Below are 19661 nucleotides of genomic sequence, written 5' to 3'. Positions count from 1 at the left end.
TCAGCCTCCCGAGTAGCTGGGACTACAGGCGCTGCCACCTCGCCCGGCTATTTTTTGTATTTCTTAGTAGAGACGGGGTTTCACCGTGTTAGCCAGGATGGTATCGATCTCCTGACCTCGTGATCCGCCCGTCTCGGCCTCCCAAAGTGCTGGGATTACAGGCTTGAGCCACCGCGCCCGGCCGGTGGGCGGATCTTAAGGTCAAGAGTTAGAGACCAGCTGGGCCAATATGCTGAAACCCTGTCTCAATTAAAAATACAAAAATTAGCTGGGCGTGGTGGCACGTGCTTGGGAGGCTGAGGCAGACTTGCTTGAACCCAGGAGATGGAGGTTGCAGTAAGCCAAGGTTGCACCACTGCACTCTAGCCTGGGTGACAGAGCAAGACTCCATCTCAAAAAAAAAAAGGATTTTGTGGTTCCTGTTTGGGTCTGGCCGTGGAATGTCCACAGGCATAATTCTGTTGAGCCAGGCTGAGGCCTGCATGGGAAAGGATGCCATCTGGAGAAAGGGAGGCTCTATTCTTGCTGCCTGTGCCTGGCCTCTCTGCCTTCCAGGGGCCTGGGCTCCAGCCAAAGCAGGGCCTGAGGTTACCTGGTCAGGATGCCCTTTTCTTTTTGAGACAGGGTCTCACTTTGTTAGCCAGGCTGGCTGGCAGTGATGCCATCTCAGCTCACTGCAATCTCCACCTCACCAGGTTCAAGCAATTCTCCTGCCTCAGCCTCCCTAGTAGCTGGGATTATAGGTGTGTGCTACCATAGCTGGCTAACTTTTCTATTTTTAATAGAGATGGGGATTTCTGCTGTGTGGGCCAGGCTGGTCTCAAACTTCTGACCTCAGATGATCTGTCTGCCTCGGCCTCCCAGAATGCTCGGATTACAGGCGTGAGCCACTGCTCCCAGCCCCCTTTGCCTCTTAAAGTCCTCACCTCTTAATGCTGTTACATTTTGGGGATAAAGTTTCAGCACGGGTTTAGAGGGGACAAACATCCCATCCATACCCCTGATTCCCTTGGATACTGGCTTCTCAGTTACTCCTCAGCACACCATGAATGGAGGTGTTTTGGGGCTCTGCGCTCACCTACTCCCCGGCTTCACCTCACCCACCTGTCTCCTGGTCCTCCTCCCCAGCAGCTCCCCAGAACCCTCAAGCTCCAAAAGCTCCAACCTGCTCTTCCTTCTGTTTGCCCTACTCAGAGACCACCCATCCTGGCTCTCAGTGGCTTTCTGAGCCCTCTCCTGCTTCTGCTTGGGCCCTAAAATACCTTTTTCTTTCTTTTTTTTTTCTTTTTTTTTGAGACAGAGTCTTGCCCTGTTGCCCAGGCTGGAGTGCAGTGGCAAGATCTCAGCTCACTGCAACCTCCGCTTTCTGGGTTCAAGCAATTCTCCTGTCTCACCCTCCCAAGTAGCTGGGACTACGGGCACCCGCCACCACGCCCGGCTAATTTTTGTATTTTTATAGACGGGGTTTCACCATGTTGGTCAGACTCATCTTGAACTCCTGACCTCAGGTGATCTGCCCGTCTCGGCCTCCCAAAGTGTTAGGATTACAGGTGTGGGCCACTGTGCCCAGCCTAAAGTCCCTTTTTCTTCGCAGCAGTTAGAGGGACATTTCTGAAACACCCACTATCATTCCCTCTGCTCAAAACCTTGCAGTGATCCCTCTGCTGAAAATCTCTGCAACCTGCTCGCAGAAAGCGGGCCCATTGTTACCCCAACCTCACTGCTGATGACCTTACCTGAGCCTGGAGGTGGAGGCTGCAGTGAGCTAGGGTCACACCAATGCACTCCAGCCTGGGTGGCAGAGTGAAACTCTGTCTCAAAACAAACAAACAGCGCTGAGCGCGGTGGCTCATGCCTGCAATCCCAGCACTTTGGGAGGCCGAGGTGGGTGGATCACGAGGTCAGGAGATCGAGACTATCCTGGCTAACACGGTGAAACCCCGTCTCTACTAAAAATGCAAAAAAATTAGCCGGGCGTGGTGGCGGGCGCCTGTAGTCCCAGCTACTTGAGAGGCTGAGGCAGGAGAATGGTGTGAGCCTGGGAGGCAGAGCTTGCAGTGAGCTGAGATCGTGCCACTGCACTCCAGCCTGGGCAACAGAGCGAGACTCCTTCTCAAAAAACAAACAAAAAAAGTCACATATTGTAGTCACATGTGTTCACAATAGGTCAATTGGTTGTGGAGGCAGATGGCAGACTGGTGTCTACCCAGGGCTGGCGGGGAGGGGCGGATGGGCAGTCACTGCTTAAAAGGTATAGGTTCCCTTTCAGGGTGCCAAAAAGGTTCTGGATCCACATAGCTGTGATGGTTGCACAACACTGTGATTGTCGCTAATAGTACATTTTATGTGTATTTACCACAATTTTTTTTTTTTTTTGAGACGGAATCTTGTTCTGTTGCCCAGGCCGGAGTACAGTGGCACGATCTCAGCTCACTGAAACCTCTGCCTCCTGGGTTCAAAGAATTCTCCTGCTTCAGCCTCCCGAGTAGCTGGGATTACACGCGTGCGTCACCACACCCAGATAATTTTTGTATTTTTAGTAGAGACGTAATTTTGCCATGTTGGCCTGGCTGGTCTTGAACTCCTGACCTCAGGTGATCCACCTCAGCCTCCCAAAGTGCTGGGATCACAGGAGTGAGCCACTGTGCCTGACCCACAATTTTAAAAAAGTATGTAAGGGGGCTGAGGCGGGCGGGTTGCCTGAGCTCAGGAGTTCTAGACCTGCCTAGGCAACATGGCAAAAACCCATCTCTACAAAATATACAAAAATTAGCTAGTGGCGGGCACCTGTAGTCCCACCTACTGGGGTGACTGAAGTGGAGTGCAGAGATCACGGCACTGCACTCCAGCATGGGCAACAGAGCAAGGTGCTGTCTCAAAAAAAACAAAATCTGGCCAGGCTCGGTGGCTCACGCCTGTAATCCCAGCACTTTGGGAGGCCAAGATGGACGGATCATCTGAGGTCAGGAGTTCAAGACCAGCCTGGCCAACATGGTGAAACTCTGTCTCTCCTAAAAATACAAAAAATTATCTGGGTGTGGTGGCAGGTGCCTGTAGTTCCAGCTACTCAGGAGGCTGAGGCAGGAGACTCGGTTGAACCCGGGAGGCGGAGGCTGCAGTGAGCCAAGATCGCGCCACCACACTAGCCTGCCTGACAGAGCAAGACTCCATCGCAAAAAACAAAAACAGGCTGGGCGCAGTGGCTCACGCCTATAATCTCAGCATTTTGGGAGGCCGAGGCGGGCGGATCAAGAGGTCAACAGCTCCAGACCATCCGGGTCAACATGGCGAAACCCTGTCTCTACTAAAAATACAAAGATTAGCTGGGTGTAGTGGTGCGCGCCTGTAGTCCCAGCTACTCGGGAGGCTGAGGCAGGAGAATCACTTAAACCCGGGAGGCAGAGGTTGCAGTGAGATCGAGCCACTGCACTCCAGCCTGGCGACAGAGTGAGACTCTGTCTCAAAAACAAACACCCCAAACAAACAAACAAAAACCAAAAACAACCCTCATCCCCAAAACCAAAAATTCAGTGTGGCCGGAAGTCACGGCTCATGCCTGTCATACTAGGCACTTTGGGAGGCCGAAATGGGAAAATGGTTTGAGGCTGGGAGTTTGAGACCAGCCTAGTCAACACAGCGAGACCCCATCTGTATTTAAAATATATAATATAAATAAATTTTAAACAATTTAAAAAGTATATAAAAGAATAAAACAGCTTCGCAAAGCTACCCACGAGCCATCCCCGACCGGTGTTCTTCTCCCGTGACCCGGGTAATCATCCTGGGAGTCTCTAACACTGGAGGCGGTCAGTGGGCAGCGAGCACCATACCCCTGGCTGGAGCTGTGGCGGTTTCCCAGCAGCAGCCGCGGGCGGGGCGACCTGTCCTTAGGTCCGGAAGCTCTGGGGCGCGGCTGCCTCGCACCCGTCAGTCCGCTCGCCCCTCGCGTTCTCTGGCTCTCAAATCCCAGTGCAGCCTCGAACACAAGATTCTTCTGCCGCCCCGCCGCCTGCCTGTCAATCTGCTCCACCGTAACCACGCCCTCCTCACAGTCCCGCCCCATCTTCGCTCTCAGCGGGCCCGGCCCCGCCTCTGCCCTTTAGGGCCACACCGCTATCCAGGCCCCGCTCCCCGCATGTCCGTCAATCCGCTCCGGTTCCGCCCCGCCCTCCTCTCTCCGTTCCCTCACGCCGGCCTCGGCGCGGCCCGTTGTTATGACGACATGGTCGTAAATCCGCCATCTTCCTGCGGCGCGTTGCGACATGGAGGGCGCGATGGCAGTGCGGGTGACGGCCGCTCATACGGCAGAAGCCCCGGCCGAAGCCGGGCGAGAAGCGGGCGAGGGTGCGGTTGCGGCGGTGGCGGCGGCCTTGGCCCCCAGCGGCTTCCTCGGCCTCCCGGCGCCCTTCAGCGAGGAAGGTAACCGGGCCGACCCGGAGGGTGCGGCCGGGGTGGGGGCCCGGATGGCCCGAGCTGCGGGCATGACCGACCCTCCCAGACCCAGACATCTCGCCGATCTCGCGGGGCCCTCACAGCCCTCCACGAGACCCCCAGGTTTGCTGCGACCCTCACGGGCCTCTCCTGCGGGGCGCCCGTCACCCCCCTCGCTCCGGTGTGCGCCCACAAGTGCTCGCGGGTTGCTGAGCCCCCGGGCGCCCTGTGTAGACATTCGCAGACGCCGCCACCGCCGACCCTGCCCCTGGGGCCGGCCTCCCGGCCCCTCTCTGCCTCCGATGCCTGAGTCTGGCCTTCGCCTCCTCTGGGCCCCTTCCCCCTTCACCTGATGGGCCTCTAGGGCCCTGTTGGTGGTTCCAAGAGAGCGGGGCCTCGGTTTCTCCGGGATCTGGGCTCTGGGCCTGTCCGTAGGGAGGCAGCAGAGCCTAGTGCAAGAGGACTGGTGCACTGCAGCCAGCCTGTGGCACCGTCCCGTCCCACACTTGCCACTTTCTAGCTCTTTGATCCTGGGCAGGTGACCCCCACCTCTGGGAACCTCTATTTCCACTACAGAATGGGGCGGCGGCTTCTGCCAGTAATGTGACAAGCCCTTATCCTGCGTTAGGATTTTTCATTCTCAAACCAATCCTGAAAGGTGGACGTTATTGTTATTTTCTTTTTGGGGATGAGGAAAATGGAAGGTTGGAGACATGAAAGTGACCGGGTGGGCCGGGCGCGGTGGCTCACGCCCGTAATCCCAGCACTTTGGGAGGCCGAGACGTGCGGATCACGAGGTCAGGAGATGGAGACCATCCTGGCTAAGATGGTGAAACCCGTCTCTACTAAAAATACAGAAAAAAACAAAATTAGCCGCGCGTGGTGGCGGGCGCCTGTAGTCAGGAGGCTGAGGCGGGAGAATGGCGTGAACCCGGGAGCTGGAGCTTGCAGTGAGCTGAGACCCGGCCACTGCACTCTAGCCCGGGCGACAAAGTGAGACTCCGTCTCAAAAAAAAAAAAAAAAAAGAAAGTGACCGGAGTCACCCAGGTAGTAAGTAGCAAGGGTTGGATTGGATCTCCGCACTGTGAAGGCCTTTAACTTCCGGGCTCTGCTGCCTCACGAAAGCATCATGAAAATTAAAATAGAGATTGTGACCTGGCGCGGTGGCTCACACCTGTAATCCCAGCACTTTGGGAGGCCAAGATGGGTGGATCACCTGAGGTCAGGAGTTCGAGACCAGCTTGGCCAACATGATGAAACCCCATCTCTACTAAAAATACAAAAATTAGCCGGGTGTGGTGGCGCGCGTTTGTAATCCCAGCTACTTGGGAGGCTGAGGTAGGAGAACTGCTTGAGCCCAGGAGACGGAGGTTGCAGTGAGTCGAGATCGCGCCACTGCTCTCTAGCCTGGGTGACAGAGCCAGACTCTGTCTCAAAAAAAGAAAAAAGACTGTGTGTCATGTACTGAGAGCAGTGCTGGGGATGCACTAAGGGCCCATTCCTGGGGGCACTGAGAGCTTTTGGAGGTGGAGCTTGGGTCTGTACCCTCTGAGCTTGTCCCATGAGGCTGCAGATGGCTGGGCACTATGGCTCATACCTGTAACCCCAACACTGGGAGGCTGAGGTGGGAGGATCACTTGAGCCCGAGGAGTTCCAGACCAGCCTGGGCAACATAGTAAGACCTCGTTTCTATTTTCTTTTTTGTTTTTGAGACAGCGTTTCTCTCTTGTTGCCCAGGCTGGAGTGCAGTGCTGCGATCTCGGCTCACCGCAACCTCCGCCTCCTGGGTTCAAGCTATTCTCCTGCCTCAGCCTCCCGAGTAGCTGGGATTACAGGCACGTGCCATCACATCTGGCTAATTTTGCATTTTTAGTAGAGATGGGGTTTCTCCATGGCGGCCAGGCTGGTCTCGAACTCCCAACCTCAGGTGATCTGCCTGCCTCAGCCTCCCAAAGTGCTGGGATTACAGGCGTGAACCACCACGCCCGGCTCTTGATCTGTTTAGAAAAAAAAAAGGTTGGGCGCCATGGCTCATGCCTGTAATCCCAGCACTTTGGGAGGCTGAGGTGGGCGGATCCCGAGGTCAGGAGATCGAGACCATCCTGGCTAACATGGTGAAACCCCATCTCTACTAAAAATACAAAAAATTAGCTGCCGTGGTGGTGGGCGCCTGTAGTTCCAGCTACTGGGGAGGCTGAGGCAGGAGAATGGCGTGAACCCGGGAGGTGGAGCTTGCAGTGAGCCGGGCTCGTGTCACTGCACTCCAGCCTGGGCAACAGAGTGAGATTCCGCCTCAAAAAAAAAAAAAAAAAAAAAAAAAAAAGAATGCAGATTGGGTCAGACAGGAAGGGAGGTGGTTAATGATTAGGTTGAGGGTGGTCTTGTCTTTGTCCCCATAGGATTCATAGTCTCTGCCTTTTTTCCTTGCCCCTTCTCGTTCAGCTTGGAGAAGGGCAGTGCCGTCATGGCGAGGGGTCCCTTTAGAGGTTGCTGGGCCTTGCTGGGCCTGCTTGCAGACTTGTTTAGTGTGAAATGGGCTGGGTGTGTCCCCTTCTAGGGTAGGGGGTTCTTCAGTGGCAATGCCCTGGAGCCAAGTGAGACACGGGAGTGGGGTGGGAAGGGGAAGTGGGTGGTGCACACCTCAAAGCTTGGTTTGTAACTGGGAGCCATCAGGAGGGGACAACTCTCTGTTGAGTGGCCCTCTGCAGGGGAGTCATGGCTGTGGTTTGGCCCTTTCTCTGCCCTCGAATTCAACAGTAAACATTTGCCCAGCTCCTTCGGGCATCAGGCCTCGGTTTGATCTTGACGAGGGACTGAACGTGAATGGTCAGAGCTGGCAAGCTATTGTGGAAGCAGAAGGAACAGCTCCTATCCCTTTGTGTAAACAGGCACTGTCCCTGACACTCAGCCGTTGGGTGACCTTGAACTTCAGGTCATTTTCCTAGGATGGGAATAGTTCTCTCCATTTCCGCAGGGTGCTGGCAAGATTTGGTGACGTCCCCAGTGAGGTTCTTGGCACACAGTAAGGGGGTGGTCTCTTCTGCAGGACTGGGGTCTGGCACAGCGATGGTGACGGGCTCAACCTTGGGAACAAGTCAAGTCCCCAACAGTAAGCAGAGTGGTCCCTGCGTTTGCCTCTCAGCCAGAGCCAGTGGGCATCAGCCCATTTCGCAGATGAGGAGATGGCCACTCACATGCCCCAGGGCACGCTCAGACTCCCACAGCTTTTGTTAGTTTGTTTTGTTTTTGTTTTTTTTAAGACAGGGTCTTACCCTGTTGCCCTGGCTGAAGTGCAGTGGTGCAATCATGGCTTACTGCAGCCTCAAACCCTGGGCTCAAGCATTCCTCCTGAGTAGCTGGGACTACAGGTGCATATGCCACCATACTTCCACACTTGGCTAACTGTTTGTATTTTGGTTTTGTTTTTTGAGACAGAGTCTCGCGGTGTCACCCCGGCTGGAGTGCAATGGGGCGGTCTTGGCTCACTGCAACCTTCGCCTGCTGGGTTGAAGTGATTCTCCTGCCTCAGCCTCCCAAGTAGCTGGGATTACAGGCATGTGCCACCAAGCCTGGCTAATTTTTTTCTTTTTGAAACGGAGTCTCACTGTATCGTCCAGACTGGAGTGCAGTGCCGTGATCTCAGCTCACTGCAAACTCCACCTCCCGGGTTCACGCCATTCTCCTCCTGCCTCAGCCTCCCCAGTAGCTGGGACTACAGGCGCCCGCCAGCACACCTGGCTAATTTTTTTGTATTTTTAATAGAGATGGGGTTTCACTGTGTTAGCCAGGATGGTCTCGATCTCCTGACCTCATGATCCGCCTGCCTCGGCCTCCCAAAGTGCTGGGATTACTGGGGATTACTGGCATGAGCCTAATTTTGTGTTTTTAGTAGAGATGGGGTTTCACCATGTTGGTCAGGCTGGTCTCGAACTCCTGACCTCAGGTGATCCACCTGCCTCGGCCTCCCAAAGTGTTGGGATTATAGGTGTGAACCACCACGCCTGGCCTAAATGTTTTAACAATGCTTTAAAAACATTTTCCTTTTTTTTTTTTTTTTTTTTGTAGAGATGGGTCTTGCTATGTTGACCAGGCTGGTCTTGAACTCCTGGGCTCAAGCTGTGCTCCCACCTCGGCCCCTTAAGGTGCTGAGATTACAAGTGGGAGCCACCATGCCCGGCCCCAACAGTCTTAAATCCTGGTCCTTTACTGTCCCCAGCCGAGCATGGAGGAATCCCTCTGCCTCTAGCCTCTCTCTGGGCCTGTCACCACTGAGGTGAGGGTTTTGGGCATGGCAGCCTTAGCAGATCCCTGCAGCCTAAGCATGCTGTCAGGGCCACCCTCTGCTGGGTGCTGACCTCCTGAGGGTGGGTCTGGCCCCTACAGACCTGCAGAGGATGAGAGCTGTACCCTGGGGTGACCTTGTTTTGGGCCTGAGTGTGTTCTCAGCAGCCTAGGGAAGTAGCTCTGCTTCTGATGGCCTCCTGGGCGAATCTGTTCTAGGGCTGGAGGAAAAGCCAGACGGGGCCCTGGCTGCCCAGCCTCCACCTTCCCAGGCCCTGCTGACAGCAGGCTCGTTGCAGATGAGGACGATGTGCACAGATGTGGCCGCTGCCAGGCGGAGTTCACCGCCTTGGAGGATTTTGTTCAGCACAAGATTCAGAAGGCCTGCCAGCGGGCCCCTCAGGAGGCCCTGCCTGCCACTCCTGCCACCACAGCATTGCTGGGCCAGGAGGTGAGCCGCCACGTACCCTCCCATCCCCTCCCGGGTTCACCTGACAGGCGGGGGAGGTGGCCGCACTCCAGGATGGACCTGTGCAGCCGGTTCCGGGGCCCACGGGGGCGGGCAGAGGGCAGGCATCTGGTTGCGGCGTGGGAGGGTCAGGGTGTGTGAGCCTGTGGTGCTCTGGGGTGTCCTGGAGGGCCTGCGGTGGCACAGCCTTCTTGGCAGCCTCTGGCTGCAGCCCGTGCTGTTGGGGGCTGGGATCTCTTCTTTCTTGGAGCCCGAGGGTCTCCTTTGGCTCTGGGTGCCATGGCAGCTTCTGTCTCTTTGGCTTATCTTCTGTCCTGTGCACACAGTCCCTAGGGACTTCACAAGTGCAGTGTGGCCCTGGGGGTCCCACCATCTCATCATCAAACGGCCACCTTTGCTGAGCCCCATGCCCGGCTTGGGCTGAGCGCACGGGCCTGTGAAGCCTGCACACGCCACGGTGGGCGCTTGTCTGCATTGCACAGTCAGGAGAGCAGGCTCAGAGAGTGGTCGGTGGTCTCCGACCACCAGCGGGGCATGGCCCAGACGACGCTGGACCCTGTTCACCCCACTCGAGCCTGTGCTCTTTACCTGCCCCTCCCAGAGGTGCCCCCTCCTCCAAGAAGGCCTCTGGTTCACACCCCCAGGGCCCTCTCCTCAGACCGCTCTGCCGGAACTGATGGGCTGGGACTGCACTGTTGTTCCTGCAGGCTGGCTCAGCTTCCTGCCAGAGTTGCTGGTCCCTCCCTGCAGGTGCCCTGTGCTCCAGGTCCAGCCCATGTGGCCAGAGGCGTGAGAGTGACGGCGCTGACCCTGGCCATGGGTGAAGGGGCTGGTCTGGGACCTGTGGTCCTGTTGGGGAAGAGGAGAGCCCCCACCCCAGCCGTCCCAAGGACATGGACCCAGGCCTGAGCATCACAGGCCACACCTTCACAGCTTTACACTGGCAGAGCCCAGGCCTCTTCTCTGAGAACTAACTCTAGAGCATACAGACGAGTCCCCTCTGTTTTCTGCCACCTTTGGCAGGTGGTGCCGGCAGCCCCAGGCCCAGAGGAGCCCATCACTGTGGCCCACATTGTAGTGGAGGCAGCCTCCCTGGCAGCAGACATCAGCCACGCACCTGACCTTGTTGGTAAGCCGACTGCCATGGATCACTGGCCTGACAGACCTTCGTGGTCGGGGCCAGAGGATGGGGCCTCTGCTGCCAGTATGCTCATCTCTCCTGAGACCAGGGCCTGGCTGGGAGGGGCCACGGCCTCGTGGGAGCTTTCCGAGCGCACAGCCTGCAGGAGGAGGGAGCATTGGGCACTGGGCCTTCCTCAGGTGTCCATAGTGGCCGGGGGCACACCCAGGCACCAGGGACTCTTCGGGCTGTGCTCTCTCCCCCCAGCTTTCCCGGGTGGTCTCTGCCCTGTCCCTCCCAGAATTTTCCCCACTTCCTGCCACCCCCTGGTTCCTGCTCCCTGCCCGTAGACAGCAGCATCCACCAGGCACCCACCAGGATGGCCCGCTCGCCCGGCAGCGGCTCTGGAGGGCGGGTGCAGGGTGGACGGGCTCTGCCGCGTCTCCAGCTGAGCTCCGGACTTGCTGCTGTGATGGCCTGCCCTCCCCAGTGCTCACTGTGGTGTGGGGGTGGTGACTGCTGCTCTGGTCCTCATGGGGCTTTTATGAGCGTGCAATGCCAGCCCTCTTTGATGGCTACTTTTTAAGTGAAGGCGTCTCCCTGATGTGCTGTGGGAGGGGCTGTTGTGAGGTCTGGATGGGCAAGCTCTCACTCATCGGGGACAGATGTGTGTGCAGGGGGGACATTCAGAGGCAGCCAGGGCCTGGGCAGGTTGAGGGAGCCAGGGGCTGCTGGGGTTGGGGGTGCGGCAGGGGCGACTGGCTGGGTGTGCAGACGTGAGGGAAGGAGCTGTCTGGGCCTAATGCTGTGGGAGGTTGGAGTGGAGCACGGCTGCTGCCTGGGGAGCCTGCTGGACTGGGGCCGACGCAGGCAGGGAGTGGGCAGCTGGACAGGAAGTAGGTTTGGGCACCAGGCGGAACCTGGCCTTTGGCAGTCCTTGGTACCTGCTGCGGCAGGAAGAGGGGGTGGGGGAGCCGTGGCAGAGGCCAGCCCCAGGCCTGGGAAGGGCACTAGTGAGCAGGCCGCTCTCCAGGAGGCAGCCGGGGCACGTGTCTCACCTCCGTGCTGCCTTTCCCTGGCATTCCTGCGACCAAGACACTCATCAGTGCCACTCAGAGCTCGGAATGTTCATGTGGGAGGTGGGGCGGGCTCTGGCCTTGACCTGGCGTTTGGATGGTGGCATCATCTGGGAGCATGAACTCCCTAGGTTCTGGCGGGGTCTCTGGGCTGGGTCTCTGGCCACCCAGGCCCCTTTCCACCCACCTAACCTCTAGCAGCCCCCAGCCTTGGGCTCAGCACCCCTCCCTGTGCTTCAGGGACCCCTCTCGGCACCCCTGCCCCTCTGGCACCCCTGGGATTTTCCCCTTTGCGGGCATCCTGGGCACCCTGAGTGTGCCCTTGGCCAGTCAGCAGGCCTGGTGGGCTGAGTCCAGGGCTGCTGGCTCTCCTGTTGGCCTCCAGTGGAGATGGCACAGGGTCCTGCCTGCTGGTGGCCAAGGGCCGGGGCAGTGCCGGGTCCGGTCTTTGCGGGTGCAGGAGTGCGGTCCGCTGTATGCGCAGTTGGAGCCCACCTCCAGGCCCTCCTGCCTCTTCCGCGGAAAACGTTTGTGTCTCCTCTGTGGCCTGGCAGCAGCCATGTTCCCCCAGGTCCTCCCCACGAGGGGCCTCTGTCCTTTGGAAGATCACTCGTGGGGCGTCGAGCGTCTAAGCCAGGGCTCGGGCAGGAGAGGCTCTTAATTGTTTCTGAGTCACGGCGCTTTTGTTGTGTTTCAAGAGAACAGCTTGTCAAAACAAGACGCCAGCCGGACTGAGGTGGTTTCTAAGAAGGAGCTTCACAGCTGTTTCCCACTTGTCATCTTTATGAGCAGAAAACGTGAAGTGTGTTTACAACCTGGCTTTGCACATTGTCAGATTTTCCCAGCACCCTCCAGAAGTGCAAAAGCCCGGCTTCCTCGCCCCAGGCTGTCCCGGGTGTCTGGAGAGCATTCATTCCCAGGCCAGGCCTGCCTGTCCCACTACAGCGGCCTGGCCTATCTCCCCTAATGGAGGAGTGGCCCCGGACGCATATCCTCCCTATGTTGGTGGGAGCAGTGGCAGGAGCCGTGGCAGCGAACAGAACAGGCGGCTGTCTCTTCACCCAGGGACCTTGTCACCAGGATTCGCATGTCCTGCTGGCTTTGGGGATGGGCCGTGTTCCATGGCGGGTCTCCCTGTGGACACATTTGGGGGCCCTGGAGCATCTCTGGGCAGCCTGACAGAGTCCGCAGATGTCTCTCCACCGCTCACTCTGACCTGGAGAGTTGATTGGGGCCTTGGCTGCTGCTCGGGCCTGTGTGTTGAGGGCTCGGTGCAGGTTGGGTCCAGGATGTGGCTTGGAGCAGCAGTTCCCCTCCCCTGGAGCCGGCGGTCTCTGGGTAGGGGCAGGTCTTGGGGCTTAGGCCGAGATGCCTCTCCTAGGTGGTGGGCACATCAAAGAGGTCATCGTGGGTGCTGAGGCGGAGCCGGGGGACAGTGAGATGGCCGAGGCCCCGGGCAGCCCCCACCAGCAGGGACTGGGGCTCGCAGGGGAGGGCGAGCCGGCCCAGGTGAAGCTACTGGTGAACAAGGATGGCCGCTATGTGTGTGCACTGTGCCACAAGACCTTCAAGACGGTGAGCCGGTGTGTGGGGAGCCAGTGTGTGGGCGGCAGGGCCCCTCCTGTTCCCCTAGGAGGGCCCTGAGCTGCCACGCCCTCCCCCACAGGGCAGCATCCTCAAGGCCCACATGGTCACTCACAGCAGCCGCAAGGACCACGAGTGCAAGCTCTGTGGGGCCTCCTTCCGCACCAAGGGCTCACTCATCCGGCACCACCGGCGGCATACGGGTGAGCTGGCTGCGCCTTGGGCTGGAGCCCTGTAGCACCCCGATGGCTGGCCCTGGGGTGCCCCAGCCTCGCATTCCCCAGCTTTGGGGGATGAGGCAGGGTCCCCTGCCTGTCTTCACCTTGTCACCTTGTCGCCAGCCTGCTGGGGCTGCCTGGGGCTGACTAGGTTCTCTCTGCAGACGAGCGCCCCTACAAGTGCTCCAAGTGTGGGAAGAGCTTCCGGGAGTCGGGCGCACTGACCCGGCACCTCAAGTCTCTCACCCCCTGCACGGAGAAAATCCGCTTCAGTGTGAGCAAGGATGTGGTTGTCAGCAAAGAGGATGCACCTGCAGGTCAGCATGATGCGGGCAGCTGCCTGGTCCCGGGGACTGGCTGTGGACCCAGCCACCACTGGGGTGTGTGAGGGAGCTTCACTCCCTCACTCTACTTTGAAGGGTCTGGAGCTGGAGCTGCCACCTTGGGGACAGTCACATCATCGGTGACAGGCGAGCCCATAGAGACTTCACCTGTGATTCACCTGGTGACAGATGCCAAGGGCACCGTCATCCACGAAGTCCACGTCCAGATGCAGGAGCTGCCCCTGGGCATGAAAACCCTGGCCCCGGAGGTGTGGGCGACGGGGGGCCCTGGAGGGCCGCTCTGTCTTCTGCCTGCTCGGTGCCAGTCTTTGTTCTGAGCACTGGCTCCGGGGGTCTGGGCCAGGCAGGCGAGGGCTGGAAGAGCAGGGCCAGTGGGAGCACCATGGGGGTCTGAGGGTTTGCACAAGGCTCCCGGCATGGGTCTGCCCCATGGGGTGGGTGCTGGATGCCAGGCTGCCTGGCCAGCCTCCTCTCTCTGCCTCCCCTGCAGCCCCCCGTCTCCCAGGAGCTCCCCTGCTCCAGTGAGGGCAGCCGAGAGAACCTGCTGCACCAGGCCATGCAGAACTCCGGCATCGTCCTTGAGCGCACCACTGGGGAGGAGGGCGCCCTGGAGCCAGCCCCTGCTGCTGGGTCCAGTCCCCAGCCCCTGGCAGAGGCAGCCCCACAGCTGCCGGTACTGGAAGTGCAGCCGCTAGAGACAGTAGGTGCCAGCATCACCTGCAGGCTCCTCTCAGGGCTGGATCGCGGGGGCTGTCCCCATGCTGGCCTTTGCACTCCCTGAAGTGGCTTTCTGCAGTGACTTCGTCCATTGATCTGTTTACTGCCTTCCCTGGGGCCACGAGGGAGCCTGCCAGGGTGGGGCCCATGGTTGTGTTCCTGGCACTGCCAGGGCACAGCCTGCCCCAGGTGCTGGAGGCCTTCCTGTGGTTCCCCAGCAGGTGGCCAGCGAGGCCTCAGCGGTGCCCAGGACCCACCCATGTCCTCAGTGCAGTGAGACCTTCCCGACAGCAGCCACCCTGGAGGCCCACAAGAGGGGCCACACCGGTGGGTGATGGGTGGGTGTGTGGCCCACAGCAGTGGATGGGCTATAGGTGACCGGGGTGCCTCTGGGTGTCCAGGGTGGGTCCATAGACAGCAGGGAGCCAGGGGAGCTGTGGGCAGGTGGCAGGTGGCCTGGAGGGCCTGCCGGTGATGGGCCTGGCCTGATGTGTGTGGCTGCAGGGCCGAGGCCGTTCGCCTGTGTGCAGTGTGGCAAGGCCTTCCCCAAGGCCTACCTGCTCAAGAAGCACCAGGAGGTGCACGTGCGTGAGCGCCGCTTCCGCTGTGGCGACTGCGGGAAGCTCTACAAGACCATCGCCCATGTGCGCGGCCACCGGCGCGTCCACTCAGACGAGCGGCCATACCCTTGTCCCGAGTGTGGCAAGCGCTACAAGACTAAGGTAGGCCTCTAGCCCCAGGTTCCTGGCACCTGACCCCCCATCCTGCTCCCTGGCCCTGGCCCCGGTGCACCCCCTTCCCTGCCTCCACCGTGCTCAGTCTTGACCCAGCCCCTCCCTTGGGCCAGAAGTGGGAGGGGAGAGCTGTAGTCTGTTGTGGCCCAGGCCAGGCTGGCACTGACAGGTGTCTCCACAGAACGCACAGCAGGTGCACTTCCGGACACATCTGGAGGAGAAGCCGCATGTGTGCCAGTTCTGCAGCCGTGGCTTCCGAGAGAAGGGCTCGCTGGTGCGGCACGTGCGACACCACACAGGCGAGAAGCCATTCAAGTGCTACAAGTGCGGCCGTGGCTTTGCTGAGCACGGCACGCTGAACCGGCACCTGCGCACCAAAGGTCTGGGCCCGTGGAGGCGGGAGGAGGAGGGGAGGGGGCTGGGGCTCGCCAAGCCCTGACTGAGTCCCCACCCGCAGGGGGCTGCCTGCTGGAGGTGGAGGAGTTGCTGGTGTCCGAGGAGAGCCCCACGGCAGCCACCACCGTCCTCGCGGAGGACCCGCACACGGTGTTGGTGGAGTTCTCGTCCGTGGTAGCCGACACCCAGGAGTATATCATTGAGGTGGGTGTGGGGCCCTGAGGCCAGGATGGGACCCAGGGGCAACCAAAGCTGACCTCTATCCTTCTGCCCATCTGCCCAGGCCACTGCGGATGATGCGGAGACCAGTGAGGCCACGGAGATCATCGAGGGCACCCAGACGGAGGTGAGGGGTGGGGCGGGTGGGGGCAGGGAGGCTCCCTGGCGCAGCCGCTTTCGCTGAGCCGTGGCCCCACAGGTGGACAGCCACATCATGAAGGTGGTGCAGCAGATTGTGCACCAGGCCAGCGCCGGCCACCAGATCATTGTGCAGAATGTCACCATGGATGAGGAGACAGCGCTGGGCCCAGAGGCAGCTGCTGCCGACACCATCACCATCGCAACCCCCGAGAGCCTGACAGAACAGGTGGCCATGACACTGGCCTCAGCCATCAGCGAGGGCACTGTGCTTGCCACCCGGGCAGGGGCGAGTGGCACTGAACAGGCCACTGTGACCATGGTGTCATCAGAGGACATCGAGATCCTGGAGCATGCAGGCGAGCTGGTCATCTCCTCGCCAGAGGGCCAGCTGGAGGTGCAGACGGTCATCGTCTAGCATGAGGTCTGCGGGGTCCTGGCCGGGCAGGGACAGGGCAGAGGACCTGAGCGCCCCGCCCACGCCTGCCTGGCAGAGAAGAAGGCACAGAATGGAGGCGCCCCAAGATGGGCAGTGTACATAAGAGTTTCTTGTTGCTTTCCAATAAAACATGAGAACCTGCAGCTTGTGATGTTGCGGCAGTGGCAGCCTCCATGGATGGTGCCACCACCTTTGCCCAGGTCCCGGCAGCAGCACCTGCCTCCCAGGCCACCCCTAGACTCACGTGCCTGGCCGCCCTGCCCAGGGGCTCCCGCCAGCCCTGGCGGCGCCTTGGTGGCGCGTGGGTGTCATTGGCATGTTGACCAACAGCCTCCTGCCCTGCCCAGCTGGAGGTGTGCCCCCAGCTGCACTGCCTGAGGCCTGTGGGTAGGTGGGAGGACTAGGGACGGGGACAGGGATATCTGGGAGCCTTGGCCTCCACCACAGGGTGAGCAGGTGGAGCAGCAGGAGATGCTGGGCAAGGAGTGTGGCTGGGCCTTCCTGTGCTGCCTTCCTGTCCCTGAAGGGATTCTGCTCAGGGAGAGAGTCTAGGCGACCTAGTTTCTAGGGGTGGGGACAAGAACAGCCTCACTGGGATGTGGCTGACCGTCTACCTCCATCCTAGGGGGCTGGCAGGGGCTTCTGGGACGGTTTTGGGACAGGCCTGGGGCACCAGAAGGGGCTCAGGCAGGTCTCCCACCCCTTACCCTGGGGGTCTCCACGGGAATGCAAGCCAAGAATTCATCAGGCACCCAGCTCGGTCGAGGGGGCGGGACCCAGCGCAGCTCGGCCCCTCCCTGGACCAGGACCTCAAATACCGGCCCCTGTCCTGGTGCCAGAGCTGCTGCTGGAGGGAGTCAGTGCAGTCCTGTGTCGGACACGCCCGCAGCCTGGACCCGGGATCCCCATTTCCCTAGAACCCCTGAGCCTCGGGCCTCCGCACCCACATCCAAGGTGAGTCTCTCCGCTGGCTGTGCTGGGGCTGGATGGGTCGGACCCTCTATTCCGGCTGCAGCTTCCCGCGCAGTGAGAAGGCAGCGGTCCCTGAGAGCCCAGCAGTGCCCTGGGAGCCTGCAGAGCGCAGGGGCGGATTCTGCGTCGCACTGGCCGTCACGGGGCGGCCGCGGAGGAGAGGGGTGGGTCGGTGGGTCTGACAACAGGTCTGCGTAGGCGGCCGCTTCTGTCCCTCCCAGCCCCTCGCTCCGCGCAATGAGCGGGCCCCGGGCCCTGCTGGCCGCGCTCTGTGCGCTGGAAGCCGCCAGGGCCACGGCGCTTCGCATCGGAGCCTTCAACATCCAGAGCTTCGGCGACAGCAAAGTGTCGGACCCGGCTTGCGGCAGCATCATCGCGAAGGTGGGGCCCCGGCCGGGGCGGGGCGGGGCGGCGTTTGGGGGTGCTGACCGCGCTGACCCCGCACCCGCGACTCCTCCCCAGATCCTGGCGGGTTATGACCTCGCACTGGTGCAGGAGGTGCGAGACCCAGACCTCAGCGCCGTGTCCACGCTCATGGAGCAGATCAACAGGTGTGGTGGGCAGGGCCCCTCGTCTCGACCCCCGACCGGGATCTCGCCCCGGCGTGGCGCCCTGACCCTGAGCGGGCCCCTGTCTCTGCAGGGTGTCCGAGCACGAGTACAGCTTTGTGAGCAGCCAGCCCCTGGGCCGGGACCAGTATAAGGAGATGTACCTGTTTGTGTACAGGTGAGGGGCGGACCGCAGTGAGGGGCGCGCGGGGCCGCAGGTGGGAGGCTCAGCGCGTCCCCCCCATCTCCTAGGAAGGACGCGGTGTCTGTCGTGGACACATACCAGTACCCGGACCCCGAGGACGTCTTCAGCCGCGAGCCCTTCGTGGTCAAGTTCTCGGCCCCCGGCTCAGGTGAGCGGGCCCCGCCCCTCCCCTGCCGCCGGCCCGCCCCTCCCCTGCCGCCGGCCCGCCCCTCCCCTGCCGCCGGCCCGCCCCTCCCCTGCCGCCGGCCCGCCCCTCCCCTGCCGCCGGAACCTGACGCCCGACCCCTTCCGGCAGCAGCGCAGAAGCTGGTGCTGATCCCGCTGCACGCGGCGCCACATCAAGCCGTGGCGGAGATCGACGCGCTCTACGACGTGTATCTGGACGTGATTGACAAGTGGGGCACCGACGTAAGCCAACCCCTCGGTCCCGGGGTCCCTGCAGGCGCGCCCCGGAGGTCTGGGCCATGAGGGCGGGACCTCGACGGCTCCTGGGGCGGCTCAGACTCGGCTCCGCGGCGCCCGCAGGACATGCTGTTCCTGGGGGACTTCAACGCCGACTGCAGCTATGTGCGGGCGCAGGACTGGGCTGCCATCCGCCTGAGAAGCAGTGAGGTCTTCAAGTGGCTCATCCCTGACAGCGCCGACACCACGGTGGGTAACTCAGATTGCGCCTACGACCGCATCGTGGCCTGCGGCGCCCGCCTGCGCCGAAGCCTGAAGCCCCAGTCGGCCACTGTGCACGACTTCCAGGAGGAATTCGGCCTGGACCAGACTCAGGCGAGTGGGCCGTGGGGCGGCGCTGGTCCTGGGTCCCCACCGCCCGGGCGCACGCAGGCAGCAGGGAGGGGCCGGCACCCAAGGGGGGGCCACCTCAGCTCCCCTCCTTGCACCAGGGATCATTTCCAAGGACCCTGAGAGCCTGGCCCACCCCATGTGGAGCTCCGGGCAGGCAGGGTACCTTGCCTTTCCCTCAAAGGGCCAATGGTGACACCCTCTGCCCTGGCCCCTGCCCCACCGCAGGCAGCAGCAAGGGTGGGCACCTAGGCCTCACCGCCCCTTCCTGCAGAGGCAGTGGCTTGTGGACACCCAGTGGGCCCATCCCGGTGGCTGGGGTCCACTTTCCCCTGAGGCTCTTTCTCTTTCCCCAGGCTCTCGCCATCAGCGACCACTTTCCGGTGGAGGTGACCCTCAAGTCCCACAGATGACTCGAGGCCTGGCTGGGGCATGCCACCTGCAGACCCTGGCCCTGAGGAATGGCCCCACAGTGGCCCCTTCAGGGTAGCAGCCACCCTTCAGTGAGGCCCCAAGGCAGAGTCGGCTGGGCGTGGACCAGGGGCCATGGACACGTAATGGGCTGCCCTGCAACTCCATTCCCCATCTGTGAGACGGGCTGCATCCAGCGACCTCAGGGGGTGTTGTGAGCCCCATGAGGGGCACAGAGGGCACTGCCTGGCAAATGTCTGCTCAATAAATGAGCCGCTCCCAGCCGGGCCCCACAGCTTGGCTCCCAGGCCTCTGTCCTTCCTAGGGACCTAGCCTCAGCTCCTCAGGGGCAGCTCCGCTTCCCTGAGGAAACGCAGCTCAGGGAGGCAGGCTCTGGGCCATGTCCTGGGCTGCCCATCCCGTGTCCTGGTGGGACTTGGCCACCCCCAGAGCCTGTTTGCTCCAGAAGGCAGCTCAGGGACCCTCCTTGCTTATCCTCTGTGCAAACTACAAATGCTCTCAGGAGCCTGTACTGTGAGCACAGCTGGGACAGGGATGGCGCCGAC

At 60.8% G+C, this 19661-nt stretch overlaps 2 protein-coding genes across 9 annotated transcripts; both read left to right on the top strand.

Annotated features, from left to right (window-relative positions):
- Window positions 1-4120: 4120 nt before the first annotated feature.
- Window positions 4121-16310, top strand: E4F1 (E4F transcription factor 1). 4 transcript variants are annotated; one of them, XM_050774251.1, is made up of 14 exons: window positions 4121-4419; window positions 8933-9164; window positions 10206-10311; window positions 12760-12953; window positions 13045-13165; window positions 13345-13497; window positions 13600-13772; window positions 14015-14224; window positions 14463-14568; window positions 14746-14963; window positions 15157-15355; window positions 15433-15575; window positions 15655-15717; window positions 15790-16310. In XM_050774251.1, the coding sequence occupies exons 1-14, from the start codon at window positions 4136-4138 to the stop codon at window positions 16144-16146; spliced, it is 2559 nt and encodes an 852-aa protein (XP_050630208.1). In that variant the 5' UTR covers window positions 4121-4135; the 3' UTR covers window positions 16147-16310. The 4 variants fall into 4 exon arrangements, with proteins under 4 accessions (XP_050630208.1, XP_050630207.1, XP_050630209.1 ...); XM_050774250.1 differs by having other exon boundaries at window positions 14460-14568; XM_050774252.1 differs by having other exon boundaries at window positions 4137-4419; window positions 9013-9164; window positions 14460-14568.
- Window positions 16311-17003: 693 nt separating this feature from the next.
- On the top strand, window positions 17004-19390 carry DNASE1L2 (deoxyribonuclease 1 like 2). 5 transcript variants are annotated; one of them, XM_050774489.1, is made up of 7 exons: window positions 17004-17520; window positions 17602-17690; window positions 17782-17865; window positions 17940-18040; window positions 18191-18300; window positions 18418-18669; window positions 19041-19390. In XM_050774489.1, the coding sequence occupies exons 1-7, from the start codon at window positions 17377-17379 to the stop codon at window positions 19095-19097; spliced, it is 837 nt and encodes a 278-aa protein (XP_050630446.1). In that variant the 5' UTR covers window positions 17004-17376; the 3' UTR covers window positions 19098-19390. The 5 variants fall into 5 exon arrangements, with proteins under 5 accessions (XP_050630446.1, XP_050630445.1, XP_050630443.1 ...); XM_050774488.1 differs by having other exon boundaries at window positions 18188-18300; XM_050774486.1 differs by having other exon boundaries at window positions 18418-19390.
- Window positions 19391-19661: the final 271 nt, after the last annotated feature.

This window comes from Macaca thibetana, chromosome 20 (assembly GCF_024542745.1).
Source record: "Macaca thibetana thibetana isolate TM-01 chromosome 20, ASM2454274v1, whole genome shotgun sequence".
In the NCBI taxonomy this organism is placed as follows: domain Eukaryota; kingdom Metazoa; phylum Chordata; class Mammalia; order Primates; family Cercopithecidae; genus Macaca; species Macaca thibetana.
The sequence above is the reverse complement of the archived record's forward strand: the minus strand, read 5'-3'. Positions and strand labels throughout refer to the sequence as shown.

Excerpts from the sequence above, each read along its gene's own strand:
- E4F1 (XM_050774250.1), top strand. The coding sequence starts at position 4,136 with ATGTCCGTCAATCCGCTCCGGTTCCGCCCCGCCCTCCTCTCTCCGTTC. Across the intron at positions 14,964-15,156 it reads GCAAGCGCTACAAGACTAAG|AACGCACAGCAGGTGCACTT; the intron begins GTAGGCCTCTAG and ends GTGTCTCCACAG. Across the intron at positions 15,356-15,432 it reads CCGGCACCTGCGCACCAAAG|GGGGCTGCCTGCTGGAGGTG; the intron begins GTCTGGGCCCGT and ends CCCCACCCGCAG.
- DNASE1L2 (XM_050774485.1), top strand. The coding sequence starts at position 17,377 with ATGAGCGGGCCCCGGGCCCTGCTGGCCGCGCTCTGTGCGCTGGAAGCC. Across the intron at positions 17,691-17,781 it reads CTCATGGAGCAGATCAACAG|GGTGTCCGAGCACGAGTACA; the intron begins GTGTGGTGGGCA and ends CTGTCTCTGCAG. Across the intron at positions 17,866-17,939 it reads ATGTACCTGTTTGTGTACAG|GAAGGACGCGGTGTCTGTCG; the intron begins GTGAGGGGCGGA and ends CCCATCTCCTAG.